The 17,455-nt window shown below is 46.1% G+C and overlaps 1 protein-coding gene across 1 annotated transcript; it reads right to left on the reverse strand.

Moving 5' to 3' along the window:
- Window positions 1-407: 407 nt before the first annotated feature.
- MED9 (mediator complex subunit 9) lies at window positions 408-15,003 on the reverse strand. The gene is made up of 2 exons (XM_041772459.1): window positions 14,704-15,003; window positions 408-2,402 (listed from the first exon to the last, which is right to left on the reverse strand). Exons 1-2 carry the CDS (start codon window positions 14,928-14,930, stop codon window positions 2,186-2,188), a joined length of 444 nt encoding a protein of 147 aa, XP_041628393.1. The 5' UTR covers window positions 14,931-15,003; the 3' UTR covers window positions 408-2,185.
- Between the last annotated feature and the right edge of the window lie 2,452 nt (window positions 15,004-17,455).

A 17,455-nucleotide genomic window follows, 5' to 3' on the forward strand; every position in this document is an offset into this window, starting at 1 on the left:
GAGGAGTGAGGTGTTTGATAAGTACTTATTCCAAGTACCTGCCACCCAGCAAATAATTGGTGGCTCAGGGTGCTCAACCCTGGGAGGGGCATTCAGTGTTGTCCCAAGGAGGGATTTCTGCCCTGCTCCACGGAGGACTGTGCCCTGGGGACTGAGCCCAGGCCCAGGGGGCCAGGCCCAGTTGGGAAGGATGACCCATCAGGCCAACGGGGTCCTTGGGGACAGATGTCGCTCCTCAGGGCACTTACTCGGTTTTGACAGTGGTTTTGCCATTTGCGTGCTGAGAGGGAGGAGGTTCTCACCATTCGTTCTGTCTCCCCTTAAGCAAAGTGAACATCTTCCTCTCAATTATCCAAGAGACATCCTATAATGAATTTCTCAGTACAAAAACCAAGGTGTCCCGAGAGCAGAGTACAAGTTCTTTTAATTATACTCTTGAAAAATGTCACAAGGCAAAACCCTGGAACACAGGGAAGATTCCGTCTCCCTCTGCCCTCGGAAGAGCCCTCATCCGTTTTAGTCGTGCGGAAAAGCCTCGCTGGTTATATTTCTAGATGCTTTGTGTTTCCTATTTGGTCAGAGCCTTAAAACGGGCCCACACTACCCTGAAATTTCAAGGCCATAACTGATTCAGTTAAATATAACAGTCCCAGGGTGGGAGTGGTTGACTAGGCGGCTACCCACTTCAATTCAGAGCCTGCTCTTCTGTCCAAAGCCACTGAAACCGAATACCCCCCTTCACATGTCCCAGTGCCCCATGCACCAACCACCTTCTGACAGGTGGCTGTGGGGCAGCACAAATGGAACCCCTGCTAACATGTCCAACCAGTACTCTGCCAACGAGGTCAATCGGCGGGCATCTGTTAAGCCCCTGGCTTTCTCAGCACAGGTTATGTGCCCATTTCTAGATCTAAACAATATGTGACTACTTCTCACCTTGTCTTTAAGAGGCTAAGAGGCTGTCATGTCAATTTGACAGTCAAGTGAAGAGCATGCAAATAAAAGTCCTGTTGGCAGAAATGAGGGGCGTTCTGAATATTAATGAAACCAGAGTGGGGCTGCAGAACTCCAGGCTGTAGGTGGTCGCCCTCTTTCATCCTTCAGAAGGGACCCGGAACTGATGGGTGATCAGAATGGTCACTGCAGCCACCCTTCTCTGAACAGTGCATCATGGTCACCTCCGCAGTGCAGCCAACGTTTGGTCGACTCTTCAGTGAGAAGGCCAGACGGGAGACTAATTTTTTAAACCAGGACAAGAGGAATCTGAAATGAAAAGAGGCAGGGTCCGCTCACCCGGAAGCCTGTGTGGAGACAATGGTTCTCTCCAGCCCGTGGGAAGCACCATGGGGTCTGAAGTGGTCTGGTTGTTCTCAAGCATTACATGGCTGGATGAGCTGACTGCATGGCACAGGAGACAAAGGGAGCAAGAGCTAAAAGTAACAGGACACGTAGGTGGCAGAGAACCTAAGACAGAAGGTGCCTGCAGGGCTCTGGGTTGACACCCCCAAAGACCCAATTATATTCACTGGCTCAAACATAAAAAGGAAACAAAGTTTTTCAGTGGGGGCAGGAGAGGGAGGAAGTCACCCTGTTGCAGTCCTTCAGAACAATATTCATGCTTTCCTGGTTTTCTTCTAATACTTGAAATCCATGCCCTATGAGTGCAGCTCCAATTTGTCCAGTGAAGTCTATGCAAATGTTTCATGACACCGCTGTTAACAGAACGTGTACCTGGTACACACTGAGCATACCCAGGGTGGGAGAAGAGGGAGGGCAGCAAGCAAAGAGGAGTCACCTTCTTTCCTCCTGTGCTCTCCCAATCTGCCGGGGGAGCCTGAATACACAGCAGATGGCCCCCTCCCCGGAAGCAGGAGCAGAATCCTCTACCCCCTCCCCAGCCTCCAGGAACATTCTTCCTTCCACCAGCAGGCTCTCAAGTTATTATGCATCTAGACATATGGATATATACACTATAAGGAGGCCCTGACAAAGCCAAGCCTGCACACTGGTTCCTCACATAGTCAATGCCAAGTTCAGCTACAGAAGCAGTTACAGCAGTAGCCCGAAAGATCTACACTCTGAGGTGGTGTGTGTGTGTGTGGTGACTCCGGTGTCCGGAGGTGCGGACAGTGAGGACGCGTGGTCTTCCTTTTCTTTCTCAGGCATTCCTGGAAGGCGGCCTCATCTACTCCTTGGGGATCTCAAACATGCAGAGGCTCTTGTACTTCTGCAGAAGTTCGTTCTTGGTTCTGACTTGCTCCCGGAGGCTCTGCAGCTGTTGCTGCTGCTGCTCAGGACTCAGGTGGATGCCCGGCATGGAGCTGATGACCTTCCGCATCTCCTGGAACTTGGTTTTGAGGGCGTTCAGGTCCTGGTGGATGTCTGGACTGTCCTTGTCCATACTGCAGGGGCAGAGGGCAGTCGTTAGCATTCAGGGCCCAGACTGAGGATGAGCTGGCTCCTCACCTCTGTAGCCCCCCATCTCTTGCTATGTTCCCTTACTAGGCCTGTGCCCTCAGAGGGTAGGGATTGCTTCTTCCTCATGCAGCCTTAGGGTAGGTGTGTCACAGCTACCTGGTAGAAGGACCTGCACCCAGCTCAGCCACTGCAGCCCCCCTCAGCACACCCACACAATTGGAGGCTGAAACTCCATTTAGCTCAGAGCACAGAGACCATGTCTGCCTTGTTCAGAGCTGTACCCCCCATCCCTGGGCACTGTGGGCACTCAAGTCACATTTGTTGCAAGAATGAATGCTTGGCAAGTAAGTTCATCAATGTTTGTTGAATGAACACTCTATTACCACCATCAGGTGATGAGCAGCAGGCAAAACTTCCCAAAATACTACATTTCTTGTAACTGGGGACATTTCCAAGCCAATCAGGGGGCTCTATCAGCTAGCAAGAGCTTAGTTTAGTGGATGTTTTAATGCTTGAACCTGTTAACACACGCATTCATTTCCACAGAGCTAGTCATAAATTTTATATTAGTTGCAAGCTACTGGAAATTTTTCAGCAGATACAAAGTCTCCCCTCCCTATCTTGTAAATTCCTTGCCTTCAGGTCAGGCTGATTTTAAAGGCAGGACCATTTGCTTCATCTCACAGCTGGCTATTATTAGCCATCCAGAGATCCGTGCTCCCCTGGCACTGCTAAATTAAAAACCAGAACAAAACCTTCGCCTAAGATCAAAGAAACAGCTTGCCAGTTGTTCCTATACATTTTTTAAAAGTTAGTAAGTGAATGAGCTTTTGAAAACAAACAGTTGGTACTAAAACTGAAAGCCAATTCAGTAGGCTGTTCTAAAAGTCACCCACTGAGGCGTAGGAAGGGGGAGAACTGTCAATGATCTTTTTCTTTTTTTTTTTTTTTTTAAATAAATGTCCATTTCTGTTGGGAAATTTCAACCCAGATGGTGCTAATTCATGCTTATTATTCATCATTTCTCTGCTTACGCACACAGAATATCTCCATCTTCCCCGGCAATCCATTGGTTACGCTCACACCTGGCAAATGAGATGGGCCCTGTTCACTATTTATCAATAGCTCTAACTTGGAGGCAAGACTGGAGAATCATTCACTCTGGGGAATGTTAAACAGCCAAAGCTTTCTTGTTGTCATCTGATGCCCTCCCTTTACATATACAATTAATGATATATCTTATCCCGGTTTCTAGAGAGGAGTAATTGGTATTTACAAGAATTATATTTAGAAGGAAGAATTCCTATTTTGAAGGAAGGAAGAGGGGGCATCTTTTATTTTAATTATTTTAGATCTCAGCTCAAATCTACAACTCTGGATAGAAACCATCTGGACTTCTGAAATCCTTATACTTGGGTGACATATGTGCTAACACATTGTTACGGATGTAAGTCCCAAGGGAGTTTTGAAATTAAAATATAGTTTTAAGAACACTGATTCACATCACCAATCTGAAAGGACACAGTAAAACAAACAAATGAAAAGACATAAAATCAGAATTTGGGGGATCCCTGTGTGGCTCAGCAGTTTGGCACCTGCCTTCCGTCCAGGGCATGATCCCGGAGTCCAGGGATCGAGTCCCACAGTCAGGCTCCCTGCATGGAGCCTGCTTCTCCTCTGTGTCTCTCATGAGTAAATAAATAAAATCTTAAAAAAAAAAAAAAAAAAAAAAAAAACAATTTGGAAGGAAGTTACGATCATTCAGCTCTGGAAAGAAAAGTAACCTGGTCCCAAAGACTTAATTCTGAAAGAAAAAGTGGGCCATGCTTAGGACAGTCACTTCTGAAAATCCCCAAATCTCAAGGGTCATCCATTCCTCACTGGTGAGCTTTCAGTAAAGGAGCCACATAAAAGCTTGCCTGGAGGGAAGCTTCGGGGAAAGCGGGCCATGTAGCCCACAGCAAAGGCCCCCTCTGCAAGCCTCTCAGCCTGCCCTAGTTGGGGAAGGTAAAAAACGTGGAACTCCTGGGGCGAGGAAAACACTTCATTCAAGAACTGGCTTGAACCAAGCGGTAACCTGCTAGGCCAGATTTACTGCGAAATATTCAAACCAAAAGAAATGAGACGCCAAAATATTGAGTGAATAAAAGCAGAAAGCTCCAAAGGGACCTGCCCTTGTGTTCAACATTAGTCATCAGCCAACTTTAGAAGAAAAAAAAAAAGGAGACTAGGCCAGGTCGAGAAGCATGAAAATCGTACACACAGGGCCTGGTTGGGGCACTTTGGTCCTGTTTATATTAGTTTTCTAAAATATGGACAAAAATACTACTGCTATGGCTTGATTGATGGGCCACTTCTCCATCTTTTGTGAACCTCCTGGGTCATACTCAGCATTATGGGCACACAGACATCCTGTATTCGTGTCACCAGACTCAGGGCAAACATCATAGGCTTATTAGGTGGCTGTGTTGAAGAGTGATGCTTCGCATAGGTACTAAAGAAGGCACAGCTTTCATTTTTAGTAGAGGTGCCTCGGGACGTGAAAAATGCCAACTGGCCTCTGGCCTCAATGGGGCAAGTGTGTCCACTGGAAACTTAGAAGCAAAAGGAACCCAGAAAGGTACTGAAGCCAACTTCTTCCCAAACTTGAGCCCATGCAGTAGTATGACTGTTTCCCATTTCTTCCTCCTCAAAATTTCTGTAACCTTCATTCAGTCCCAATGCCCCCACTGTCCTAGCTGACCACACTGGGACCAGTCCTTCCCAATCTCTCCTCCTTCAGTGCTAACTGCAGGGGCTGGCATCTTTGTAAGATAATGGTGGGGGGGGGGGTGTGGGACTGTTGCTGTTTTATCTATGATCGTAATAGCTTGAGGGAAAAACATTTAGAAATAACAGACACCAAGGCTTAGAAAAGGAAGGTCCCTCTAATCCGTGTCCCAGAGAAATTTCTGTTAACATGTGGTATATATTACTTCAGACTGCTTCGAAATACAGGGTTACAAACACACAGGTACCTTTTTGTTATTTCTTTGACCATTCTTGCTTTTTTCACTCAAGTTGCACTTGGTTGTCTTTCCATGTTAACACACATACAGTTACACAGCTCAATTATTTGGCTATTGATGGGTATTTGGATGTTTGCAACTTATCACTTGTAATTGGAGTGGCAACGAACATTTTGTACCTGTAAGTACTTGTGCAAGTATTTTGGTAAGATGATTTCTCAGAAGTGAATTTCTAGATTGAAGGTGATATACATTAACATTTTTAACAGACTGCCGAAACGCCCTCCAAAAAACCTGCACTGTGACAGGTGGACACAATGCTTATCCCACACACCCTTGACAACACTGGTTGTTGCTGAGCTAGCAGCCATGTGTGCTTCTCTGCTCCAGTTCTGCCAGCACCTAATATGTCTTTGGGACTGGGGCTCTGAACCTCAGACCCTTGCTTTTGTTTTTATTTTTTTAAGATTTTATTTATTTATTCATGAGAGACCCAGAGCGAGACCCAGAGAGGCAGAGACACAGGCAGAGGGAGAAGCAGGCTCCATGCAGGAGCCTGATGTGGGACTCGACCCTGGGTCTCCAGGATCACACCCTGGGCTGAAGGTGGCGCTAAACCGCTGAGCCACCTCGGCTGCCCCAGACCCTTGCTTTTAATCTGCAAGGCTTACATGTGAAAAATATTCCTTTCAGGGAAGGGCAATGAAAGGTTCTTCTGCTAAAAGAAATTTGAAGACAACACTGCTCTACAGAATAGGCTAGAACGTGTTCATCTACTTCTAGCTCTTCAGAGGCCAACAACTCCCCAGCCTACCCCCCTTCCTGAATTTCCAGACCCTCGTGCCAATAGTTCCCATGTACTTTCTCCTTGGAGTCTGGAGACACCTGCAAACATCCAAAGTGGACTCACTGCCTCTTCAGGATACTGTGATTCAGATGGAAGGCACCCCCATCCACATGACTGAGCTGAACTGGAACACTGTGCCCCCACATATGCGAACTGCCCCATTCCTCATACTCCATGTACACCCAGCCGCCAGTCCTGCCCACTCCTCCCGCCTGCCCCTGCCTCCTCCTCCCACTGACTCCATTTCCTTCCTCCCCTGTCTCCCCCTCCCACCGCACCTCTTTCCAGAGCTGGGTCCTCTCTTTCTCCTGAAACCCTCTGCTCCACACACCTTTACAAAACCCAAGTCTGAGCTCCGATACTCCCAGACACCTGCTGGACCAGTTCATACTGGAAGGGGGCCCCTTAGAGCCGGCCACAAGCAGCCTGTGACCCTTCCAGGCTCACCTTCCCATTCTCCCCCAGACTCAGCAGAAATGCTCCACTGTGGCCCTCCTCACGCTGCACTAACTGCTGACCTGGGGGCCCGTGTTCCAGCAGGTGCTTAATAAGTTATGCGGAATGAACCAAGATGAAGTGGCAGAGGAGCAAACAGGCTTGTAAGCTGGCCCAGAAATAATGCTTCCAAACAGTCTATAAATACTCCCTGTTTGGGTGCTCATTCTTTTCACTGAGATTTGGTTGAAGGAGAAATGAAGGGCAGAGAGGACTACAGTCAAACGAGTGCACACAAGCCCCATGGAGCCAGGGGGTTCTTTCACAGACTTCTCCACTGATATGGGGGCTGCTTCTTGCTCCGCCCGAGGACAGGCCTCAGCTGGCGTGGATGGCTGGTCAGATTAAAATAGGCCTTGTGAAGGAAGAAGCAGGTCAGTAACACCCCGTTTCCACAAAAGTGGTTTTGCCTGGGCTCTCAGGTCTTGCTGACCTGTCTGGACAACAAAGGGGCTCATTTTCAGTGATATAGCCTCTGCTTGAGAGGTGAAGGATGCTGTGTACCCATCATTTGAACTACCCTCTGTGGTGTCACAGATGGCTCCCCTTTACCTACACAGCAACGTAGAACATTTTAAGGAACTAGAAAATTTAACTTAAAAAAAAAAAAGTTTAAGAACCCATGTTGACAGAATACTTTTATTGGGTGAGCCACAATCACCAGGTAAAGCAGGGACAACAGCAACTCAGAATTCCTAGGCCAGGACACTTAGTTCCAGACTCAGATTAGATTTGGCAAGTCTGAGAGGGGAAAAAAGTTTTAACTCTCTCTGGTCCAACAAATCTCATCATTCCTCTTTGGTTCTCTTTTTTTAAAAATTTATTCATGAAGAGATACACGGAGAGAGGCAGAGACACAGGCAGAAGGAGAGGTAGGCTCCCTTTGGGGAGCCCGATGTGGGACTCGAGCCCAGGGCCCCAGGATCACGACCTAAGCCAAAGGCAGACACTCAACCACTGAGTCACCCAGGTGTCCTTTCTCCTTGGTTCTACATGTACTTCTCTAATGCGATTTCTATACGTTAACAGGAAAGGTCTCAAAGAGTTGGGAGCTCTAACATTCCTTACAGGCATAAAAATGACATTTTTCTTTCCCGTTTTCCTCATTAACATCAATTTAAAATAACACCAATATGTCATTTTGATCATTGTTCAACTAAGGGACAGACAGTAGGAGGAAGGGGGGTGCTGTGGAGCTTCCCTCTAGCACCAGGAAGGGTGCATCTCAGCCAGGATGACAAGAACCAGGAGCTCTCCGGTATAGGAGGCAGCCTCTGAGCAGGTCCATAAGCATATGTGGCCCTTCTCTGGACAGAGATGGTGGTGGTGGTGGTGGGGGGCAGCACTCCTGAAGAGGGGCGCTTGGGGACTCCATGCCCCCAAAGGTACTGGCGTCAGAACGACTTGCTCTGGGCCTCTAGGCTTTCTGTTGTGTGATCCAGGGAGGCCTTTGAAGATGGTCTGCACAGATCCCTAAGTGGAGAGCGATATGGGAAGAATAGGGAGCCCTAGAGATTTCTGCGCAGAGAGAAATTCAACTGATAACATGCACAGGACTGATAAGAGAGGATAAAGGCAAAGAAACTAATTAAGAAATGACTATAAGATCCCCAAATGAGGTCAGATGACCTGGATCGTGACTGTTATTTACCAACAGGCTTGGAAGTAAAGAGGCAGACTAAAGTCTAAATGTTCCACTGACCCAAACTTAGCACTTCATTTTCTAGCATCTCAGCCAGGCTACAGGAAACAGGCCAGGAAAGGTCAAGGTGCTATGGGTAAATGCTGCCAAGAAAGAGGAAAGAAGGAAGAGATCATGAATTGTGCCAGGAAGATTTAAGAAGTGAAACAGTTTGATGCTAGAGAACAGAATGTCCGCAAGTAGCTCAGAAAACATACAGGGACTCCATGTATATGGTGAAGGCAGTGGCTCCAGCAGAGAAAATAATGAATATTCAGTATGAACAGGGGGATGATGAGGCTCATGGAGGAAAAGTGAAGGCCCCCTTCCCTTTTCCATCAAAATACACTCCAGAAGCATCAAAGAAATGAAAGTGAAAGGGGTGCCTGGTTGGCTCAGTTGGTTAAGCATTGGACTCTTGGTTGTGTCTCAGATCATCACCTCAGGGTCCTGGGATTGAGTCCCACATCAGGCTCCACACTAAGCATGGAGCCTGCTTGAGATTCTCTCTCTCTCCCCCTGCCCTGCCTTCCTCATGTGCATGGGGTCTCTCTCAAATAAATACATACATACATCTTTAAAAAAAAAAAAAAGAATTGAAAATGAAAAATGAAATCATAAAAGTTCTAGGGAAAAGGGATTGATATTTATCATTTTATTATAGTGGGAAGGCCTTACTAACTAGGACTAAAAGCCAGAAGTCGTAAAGGAAAAGCTTAACAAATCTGCCTCCATAAAGTGATATGCTTCCAAATAACAAAAACAAAAACAAAAAAACCCAGGAACAAAGTTGAAAGAAAAGCCATAACTTGGGGGGAATATTTATAATATACTAGCCAGGCAAAGGCATACTTTTCTTCCTGTACAAAGAGGTCATTAAAAGAGGAGTAAAAGATAATGGGCAGTTTACAGAGGAAAAATACAAATGACATAAAAAGTTGCATGTGAAAAGATGCTTTATCTGATGAGACACAGATCAATACAACATATCATCTCTGATCTATCAGATTAGCCTGTTAAAAAGTTCAATGGTGACAGCAGGGTATGGGGAAAAAGACATACATACACTGCTGGTAAAGCACACAGTGCCTTCTTTCTGAATTTGCTAACAGTGACCAAAATTTTAAATTCACATATTCCTTGGCTAGAAATTTACTCTATAGACTCTCAGAGTTTACAAGATGGCATTTACAAAGAGGGTCACTGCAGTGCTGACTGCAGTGGCAAAATGCCAAAAACACTGAAAGTGTCCTTGAGCAGGAACTGTTGAAAGAAATAATGGCATAATCAGGAAATGGAGTATGACGCAGTCAGGGGACCAGGGAGGGAGCTGGGAGGAGTGGGGGAGAGGCTCAGTTGCTGTTTTGCATCGATGGAGGCTCTTCTATTATATCTGCAACTGAAATGTTTCATTTTATTTTTTATTTTTTTTACAACGACAATTTTTAAGCAATACTTTCTGGGTGGCAGATTTCTGGGCCATTTTGGGTTAATCAAAGCAGTCCAGGCCACAGCATTGTGTTCTGGAGAAAGGGCTACAATGATGAAGCTCTCTACATTTAGCAACAGCTATGAAAATGAAAAATGCCTGTACCCTCCACTCCAGCAATTCCACTGCTGAGGATTTACCTCATCATAAACGTACTCCAATACAAGGATGCTTGTACCCCAGCACTGCTGGCAATAGCAAAAATTAGAAAAACACGTAAATGTCCACAAACAGAAGACTGGTTACATAGTTGAGGGTGAGGCCACCTCACTGAAGACGGCCTTTGTGTGTGAGAATGGAGAAGTGCCCAAAACAGACTACTACGTGAAAACAGCAAAGTATAGTATGATCACAAATTCTATAAATGTTTTAAAAGACATGCATATATACGTTGCTCCTGAAAGGATATTTAAAATATTAACGGGGATGCCTGGGTGGCTCAGTGGTTGGGCACTGCCTTTGGCCCAGGCTGTGATCCTGGAGACCCAGGATGGAGATCCACGTCAGGTTCCCTGCATGGAGCCTGCTTCTCCCTCTGCCTGTGTCTCTGCCTCTCTCTCTCTCTCTCTCTCTCGCTCTGTGTCTCTCAAGAATAAATAAATAAAATCTTAAAAAAAATTAACAGCAGTTAGGATTGGTGAGGGAACTTTACAGGATTCTGAATTTGCAACTGTTACTTTTTTCTTTTTAAGATTTTACTTATTTGAGAAAGAGAGTGAGAGCGAGCGAGCGTAGGAGCAGACGAAGCAGAAGCAGAGCAGGGAGCAGAGGGAGACGGAGAAGCAGGCCCCTCATTGAGCTGAGAGCCCCAAGCGGGGCTCCATCCCAGGACCCTGGGATCATGACCTGAGCCAAAGGCAGACACTTCACCGACAGCCACCAGGCATCTGTTACTTTTTTTTTTTTAAATAAAAATTTTCTACAAACCTAATGATTTTGTAGTCTGAATTCTTCTTGGCAACAAAAAATGCTAAACTCACTTCAGCTTCTTTCTTATTATCCCCTGGGCAAGGAGTAAACAAATAATAAAAGGGCGCCTGGGGAAGCTATAGTAAAGAATGAGATAGAGGGCGTGCATGACCCAGCAGGTCCTGGCCCTCATTCCTTCAGGCCAGGCCTGCCAGGACAGCGTCCTCACTGGCTTTCCCACCTTGGGCAGAGATGCTACCTCCATCTGGAACACGAATCCAACTAAGGCCCAATGGTTGGAAGGTCTCACCAGCTCCCCAGTCCTCAGAGGACAAAAATCTCCTTCCTTGTGGGGGATGTGCTGTCCTCTTTATGCTGGCTCTTGCTCTCAGAGCAGATCTCCCTTACTACCCTGCATTTATCTATTAATTTATTTTAAATATTTTATTTATTTGAGAGAGAAAGCACAAACAAGGAGAGGGTCAGAGGAAGAGGGAGAAGCAGATTCCCTGCTGAGCAGGGAGCCCTTCGTGGGGCTCAGTCCTAGGACCCTGGGATCACGACCTGAGCTGAAGGCAGACACTTAACTGACTGAGGCCCCCAGCTCCCCCTATCTTGCATTTATGCCCCAGCCCCACCAAATTGAGCTAGCCACACAAGTTCCATCTTGTTTCTTGGCCTCAGCCCCTTGCCCATGATCTTCCTATACCACTTCTCCTCCCTTTCACAATTTAAGAGTATATTGGCATCCCTACACATATTCTAAAATCACATCCTAGCTTTTTTTCATGATGAAAGCATCTTTCTCTCAATGACCATTTCTCTGGATTTTTGCTCTTCTGTTTTGTCCTATGTTTTGCTAGGGGTTTTCTTCACATACTTAGTGACCCTGGATGCCAAGTCATATGGTTAGGAGTAAAATACTATTTGGATTATGTGTATAATTTACTGCTTTCACCATACTAAATCAAAGAAGAAAAAGATGTGATCCTATGATAAAGAAAATGTAGATTACTTTGACTTGGATCAGATGCAGAGGGGGAAGCTGGATGCCCACAGAAAACATAATTATATTCTTTTAGTAAAAAGCAGAGTATAAAGAAATAATGGAGAATACTGAAAAAAAAAAAAAAAGAATAAAACACTAAAAAGCTTAGTGGAAACTCTTTTTTTTTTTTTTTAAGATTTTATTATTCATTTGAGAGAAAATGAGAGTGAGGGCAGGGCCAGAGGGAGAGGGAGAGAAAATCCCAAGCAGACTCCATGCTGAGTTGCGGAGCCCAATCTCACAAGCCTGAGATCATGACCTGAGCTGAAACCAAGAGTCAGACACTTAACCAACTGAGCCATCCAGGTGCCCTGGCTTAGTGGAAACTCTTAGTGATACTTCTTCACTTTCTTAAAATGAACTAAGTTCTTCCTTGGGGAGCTCCCAAAGTCTTTCTTTTGGGCTGATGAGATACCCCAGAGAAGGTATCTCTGTCTCTTTGGCTGCCAGTCTAAAAGCCAACCCAAGACTAGGTTTGGGTCTCAGTATTAAGTTTGTGAAGTTTCTCTTAATCCCTCTTTTCAGTATGGCTCCCTTTCTCCAACTCCTGCCATGTGCCTGGTGTTCCCCAGTCCAGAGACACTCTGGCTTATTTTTAAAAATAAATTTTGGGGGTAGCCCCGGTGGCGCAGCGGTTTAGCGCCGCGGTTTAGCGCTGCCTGCAGCCCAGGGCGTGATCCTGGAGACCCTGGATCGGGTCCCACGTTGGGTTCTCTGCATGGAGCCTGCTTCTCTCTCTGCCTGTGTCTCTGTCTCTCTCTGTCTCTATGAATAAATAAAATCTTAAAAAAAAAAATTGGGGGGGGGGGAGAGTAATCCTTGGTCTGCCAAGATGGAAGAAGGGCAGTCACCATCTGCTTAGAGTGGGGAAGAAGACTATGGGATCTGATTCTTACGCAGACTTTAAGTAATCCTCCTGTTCTAGTCTCACCTTCACCTCTATTCCCAGGAGTCCCTGACACTGCCAATTCCAGAGCTTTGGGGAGAAGCCATGGTCAAAGGCAGCTGTGTCTGGATGCTTCTGGGGGCTCACAGATGGATTAGCCTTTAGCCATCTGCTTTGTGACAACTCCTGTTCTTTTTGGTTTTATGCTTTAAAAAAAAAAAAAACACTCTTCACTGTCCTTTCAGACAGTATACAGATAAACACGTGATCAACCCGCAATCTTTCACAGAAGGCTGCTCTTGAGTATACCTTACAGCAATCTTAAAATTTAAGTACTGTTATTCCATTTCACCAAAGAGACTCAGAGAAGCTAAGTTATTTGACAAAGATGACCTAGGCCCTACACAATAAAGCTGTAATTTAAATGTTTTAGGTCCACTGTTATTATTCACGTATGAGAGATAAGAAAATAAGGCCTAGAAAGGTTGTGTATTTAATAAGATTACAAGGCCCACTTATAATCCAGCACTGCCCTGAGATTTGGGGGTCTCAATGTGTGATTTTTTTTTTTTTTGCCATCACACTGCTCCCTAGAAGTGCCACTTGATGATCACAGGCTAATGAGAACAGAACAGAGTCTGTTTTACCCTATAAACGGTATGTTCACACCAAGTGAAGCCAAATGAAGGCAGGGTCTAATGTGAGAACAAAGGCTTTCCAGCTGTTTAAAAAGGGGTGGAAGCATGAGGTCATCCCACAGCAAGTGAGTCTAGTCTGGCTAAGCTCAAAAGCTAGGCCAGTAACAAACAAGACTTTCATGTTGTAGGTAGCAAGTCCATTTCAGCAAGACACCCAAGAGCATATTAATGCTCACTTGAATGTCACGGTAACAGTGACTTTGCTTTCATTTATTTTGTTTTGGTTTTTAGTGGCTGAATAAGTTATGAGCCTGGTTTACCCTTGTATCATGTGAATATAAATAAGGTATCAGCAGAAATAATTAGGAAAGCATGGGGATCACGGAGCCTTTTGGCTGCACTATTTTTTTTTCTTTTACAGAGTCAGTTTGAAAATTCAGGCTATAACCTAAAGACTGGCCAAAAGAATGACAAGTCGGCCAGCCTGGGGAGCTCAGCTGGCTGAGTGCGGGACTCTTGATTTCCGCTCAAGTCATGATCTCAGGGTGGAGGGATCCAGCCCTGCCTGCTCAGCAGGGAGTGGGCTTGAGATTCTCTCTCCCTCTGCTCCACCAACGCTTGTGCTCAAGCTCTCTAAAATGAATAAATCAATCTTGGAAAAAAAAAAATGAAAATCACCCTTTTTGGCACGATGTAAGAACAGTCCTACAGGGCCAACTTCTATCTTTGTTTCTTCTAATGTTCACTATCATCAACCCTCCAAACTCTCTGAAATAGGGGTCATTTCCATCCCTGTCTTTTTTTCCTTCAAACTGATGAGCAATGTTGGGGGAGGGGGGAGGAGAAGTTGGCCCTCTTTACTGTGTACATCCCACGGACTTAGCAGTGTGCCACACAAAGAAGATGATCCGTATCTGCTGGATGTGTTGAAAAGACAACACCCAAGTGTTACTCCTCTATTACTGGTGCGAAAACCGACGCTCAGAGACGCTTGACTTGCTCCAGGTCACTAAGATGCAAACTTGAGTCGTCTGACTGCAGAGCCTTCATTTTTAAGACTATCGCCTGGCCATCGTGAGGTCTGGCAACTCTCTCGGGGTTCAAACGTTTGCCGAACTGACGCTGTGACCAGGTGTGGTCGTGGGAAAGGCCTCCTCCCCCTGGCTCTGTTTCCCCAGCGGTAAAATGGGGCTGTGCCCGAGAGCACCTAGGCCTTTGCCGCTCGGAAACAGGAGACGAGAAGCGGGAGGGCGTGTCGTGGCTGGTCCTCTCTTGGGCTCTTACCATTTGATGATGTTGTGAACCAAAGGTAAAAAGGAGTAATTCTCCTCCTCCTTCACGCCGGCCGGTGACTGGGGCCTGGTTGCCGGCGACTGCTGCGGCTGAGGCACGGCGACCGGAGGCGGCGGCTGCGAAGGCGGCAGCGGCTTCGTCTCGGGCAGCGACGGCTCGGCCGGCGGCGGTAACGCATCCTCGGCCTGTCGCCCGGCGGCCACCCCGGCGGAGGCCATAGCGCTCGGAACCACGCCGGTCGGGCAGCAGGACCCCAACGGTCAGCTTCTCAAAAGCGTCGCGGACCGCAGACGTCACCACTCTGCGCCCGCGGCGGGCGGGCCCTGGAAAAAGGTTGTGCGCGTGCGTACTAGGGTGTGGGCGGGGCAATAACCTGGGGGCGTGGCTGGTGTTACTAGGCAACAGGCGATTGACGGATTTGGTTGTAAATAGAGGCAGCTAGATTATTAAATAGTCAGAAACACGTCTATGGGATCCCTGGGTGGCGCAGCGGTTTGGCGCCTGCCTTTGGCCCAGGGCGCGATCCTGGAGACCTGGAATCGAATCCCACATCGGGCTCCCGGTGCATGGAGCCTGCTTCTCCCTCTGCCTGTGTCTCTGCCTCTCTCTCTCTCTGTGACTATCATAAATTAATTAATTAATTTAAAAAAACGGATGCATTTGAGACATAACATCTTATTCTTATTCACACGACAAAAAGGGTCCAAAAGCTGAGATGCATAAGACTCCTACACCTCGCAGCAAACCCTGACCCAGCTGAAGTGTGAGACTGTGTTAGCCCAAAGGGTGCAGAGACAAAGAAAGTGAGTCTCTAAAAGCTCCCCAAGGCTAGATAGGGAGGAACTCATAATTCAACATTGCATTTCCTGGATGGCAGATGCAGTATTAAATGTGAAGTAGTGGGTAGGAAGGCTGTCCTGACTTCAAAACAAGGCAGAAGGGGATTGACTAGGTGCCAAGAATAAATGCATCCTACAGGAAAGTCCACCTCGGGTATTCACCATATCGGCAGGCCAGTTCCTTGAGCTCCTAGGTCTCAGTTTCCTTAACTGTAAAATGCTTACTCCAGGGTCATAGCAAAGCCTAAATTGTTTTCTAACTTCAGGTACATGGCTGACCTCCAAAGTTCTGGTTTGTCCCCAGGATCCTAGGTCAAAAACATGGTGGTGATGTAATTATATTTCTCAAAACAAGTGTGATATGGGGGCTGTATAATAAATTTCTGGGCAATGGGACACCCATCCTAAGCTCAGCTAGTCAGTGGGAGATGACATGAGCTAGGAAAGCCCCAACCTTTCAAAGTCTACCATCAAGGGTCTTAAAGAGAGGCAAGGAGGCCCATATTCAGGTGGCAAGATGAGCTGGAGCACTTAAGAGCAAGGTGGCTGATTCCAGGGAAAGCATTGACGCTACTATTTTCAGATGCATCAGGAAAGGTTGATGGAGGCAGACCCTAGGGAAGCCAGACTGTAGAAGGAAATAGGAGTTGGAGAGTGTGCTCCAACTCTTTGGAGCACTAAAGGCTCTTTAGTGATGGGTCTTAGCACAGCTTTCTTCAGCAAGAACTGCCTAGAGTACCCCCAGGGGGGAAAGCAGGGAGAAGGAGAGTCTGCAGGGCTTTCTTATTGCTACCCATGGACTTATCCACTTTAAGGAAGAGTTTTAGGAGTCCTGGTAGAGAACTTTCCTAGAGGAGAAAGGCCTGTTGGGATCAGACCAGGTGTGCTTGAAGAGGCTATCCCCTTTGAGCTACCTGGGGAAATGTTGATGGTGCAATAATTAATAGTAATTACCACAACCGCCATGGAATAAAAGTAGGTACAAGGAAGAGTCACAGTCTTATCACGTTTAATCCACAAAAGAGCCTTAGAAGGCAGAGATGCTAGTGTCTTAATTTCTTGGATGAGGAAACCTAGGCTTACGATGATTAAGATACTGGCCCCAGGGTCACCCAGCTTGTCTGACACCAAATCTATAGTCCTGAACAACACCTAGGAGACCTCAGATCTCTGCTGGTTCTGTAACTTTATGATTCAAAATATTAAGTGAGGTCTTTATTCAGAATTCAAAATGAATCTGATACTCATCAATAATATCTCCATGGCAATCGCACATCATCTTTTCCCTCCTGGTGTGTTTTATAACTTAATTACAAGTCTCAACTTCATCGTTGGCAGAATAATGAGGACATATATTTTTAAAAATGGAAAAACACTTCAGGTATAAATAGATATGGCTTAAGAAAACAAACTTAGCATAGGAAGCATGAATGAGTAGGGTGCATTGACAGTTTGCCCTAAAAATAGTTAATACACTTAGTGGCAAAGGATAAAGCTGACTTCATAACATTGTGGGCAGATATCGAAGAAATCTGCCTGTGCGGGCTTCATTAAAGCTGAAATTGCCACAACAAAAGTGCCTGGTCATAACTGCTCTGTTCAGAGTCAAAAAAAGCAGATGCTCCACTGATATATAAAGATTGTATATTGTTAGAGACGTCATCAAGTTAAGCCATCAGGTGATTGCTTTCTTGGGCAGATTTATAACTTTGTGACTTTGGTGAGCTGTAATACCTCACTTTGTGCAGCTGTGCAACCTCCCAGGAGGATTGAATGGTTATTACATAGGAGTTAGTAAGAAAAGTATCTGTGAACAGTAAATATTAGTTCTTATTATTCAGATTTAGGGCTTGCTTTTTCCCCAGTGAACAAAAAAACCCAGACTTATGGTGGTTCAGAGGAAT

Source organism: Vulpes lagopus, chromosome 10 (genome assembly GCF_018345385.1).
Source record: "Vulpes lagopus strain Blue_001 chromosome 10, ASM1834538v1, whole genome shotgun sequence".
In the NCBI taxonomy this organism is placed as follows: Eukaryota; Metazoa; Chordata; class Mammalia; order Carnivora; family Canidae; genus Vulpes; species Vulpes lagopus.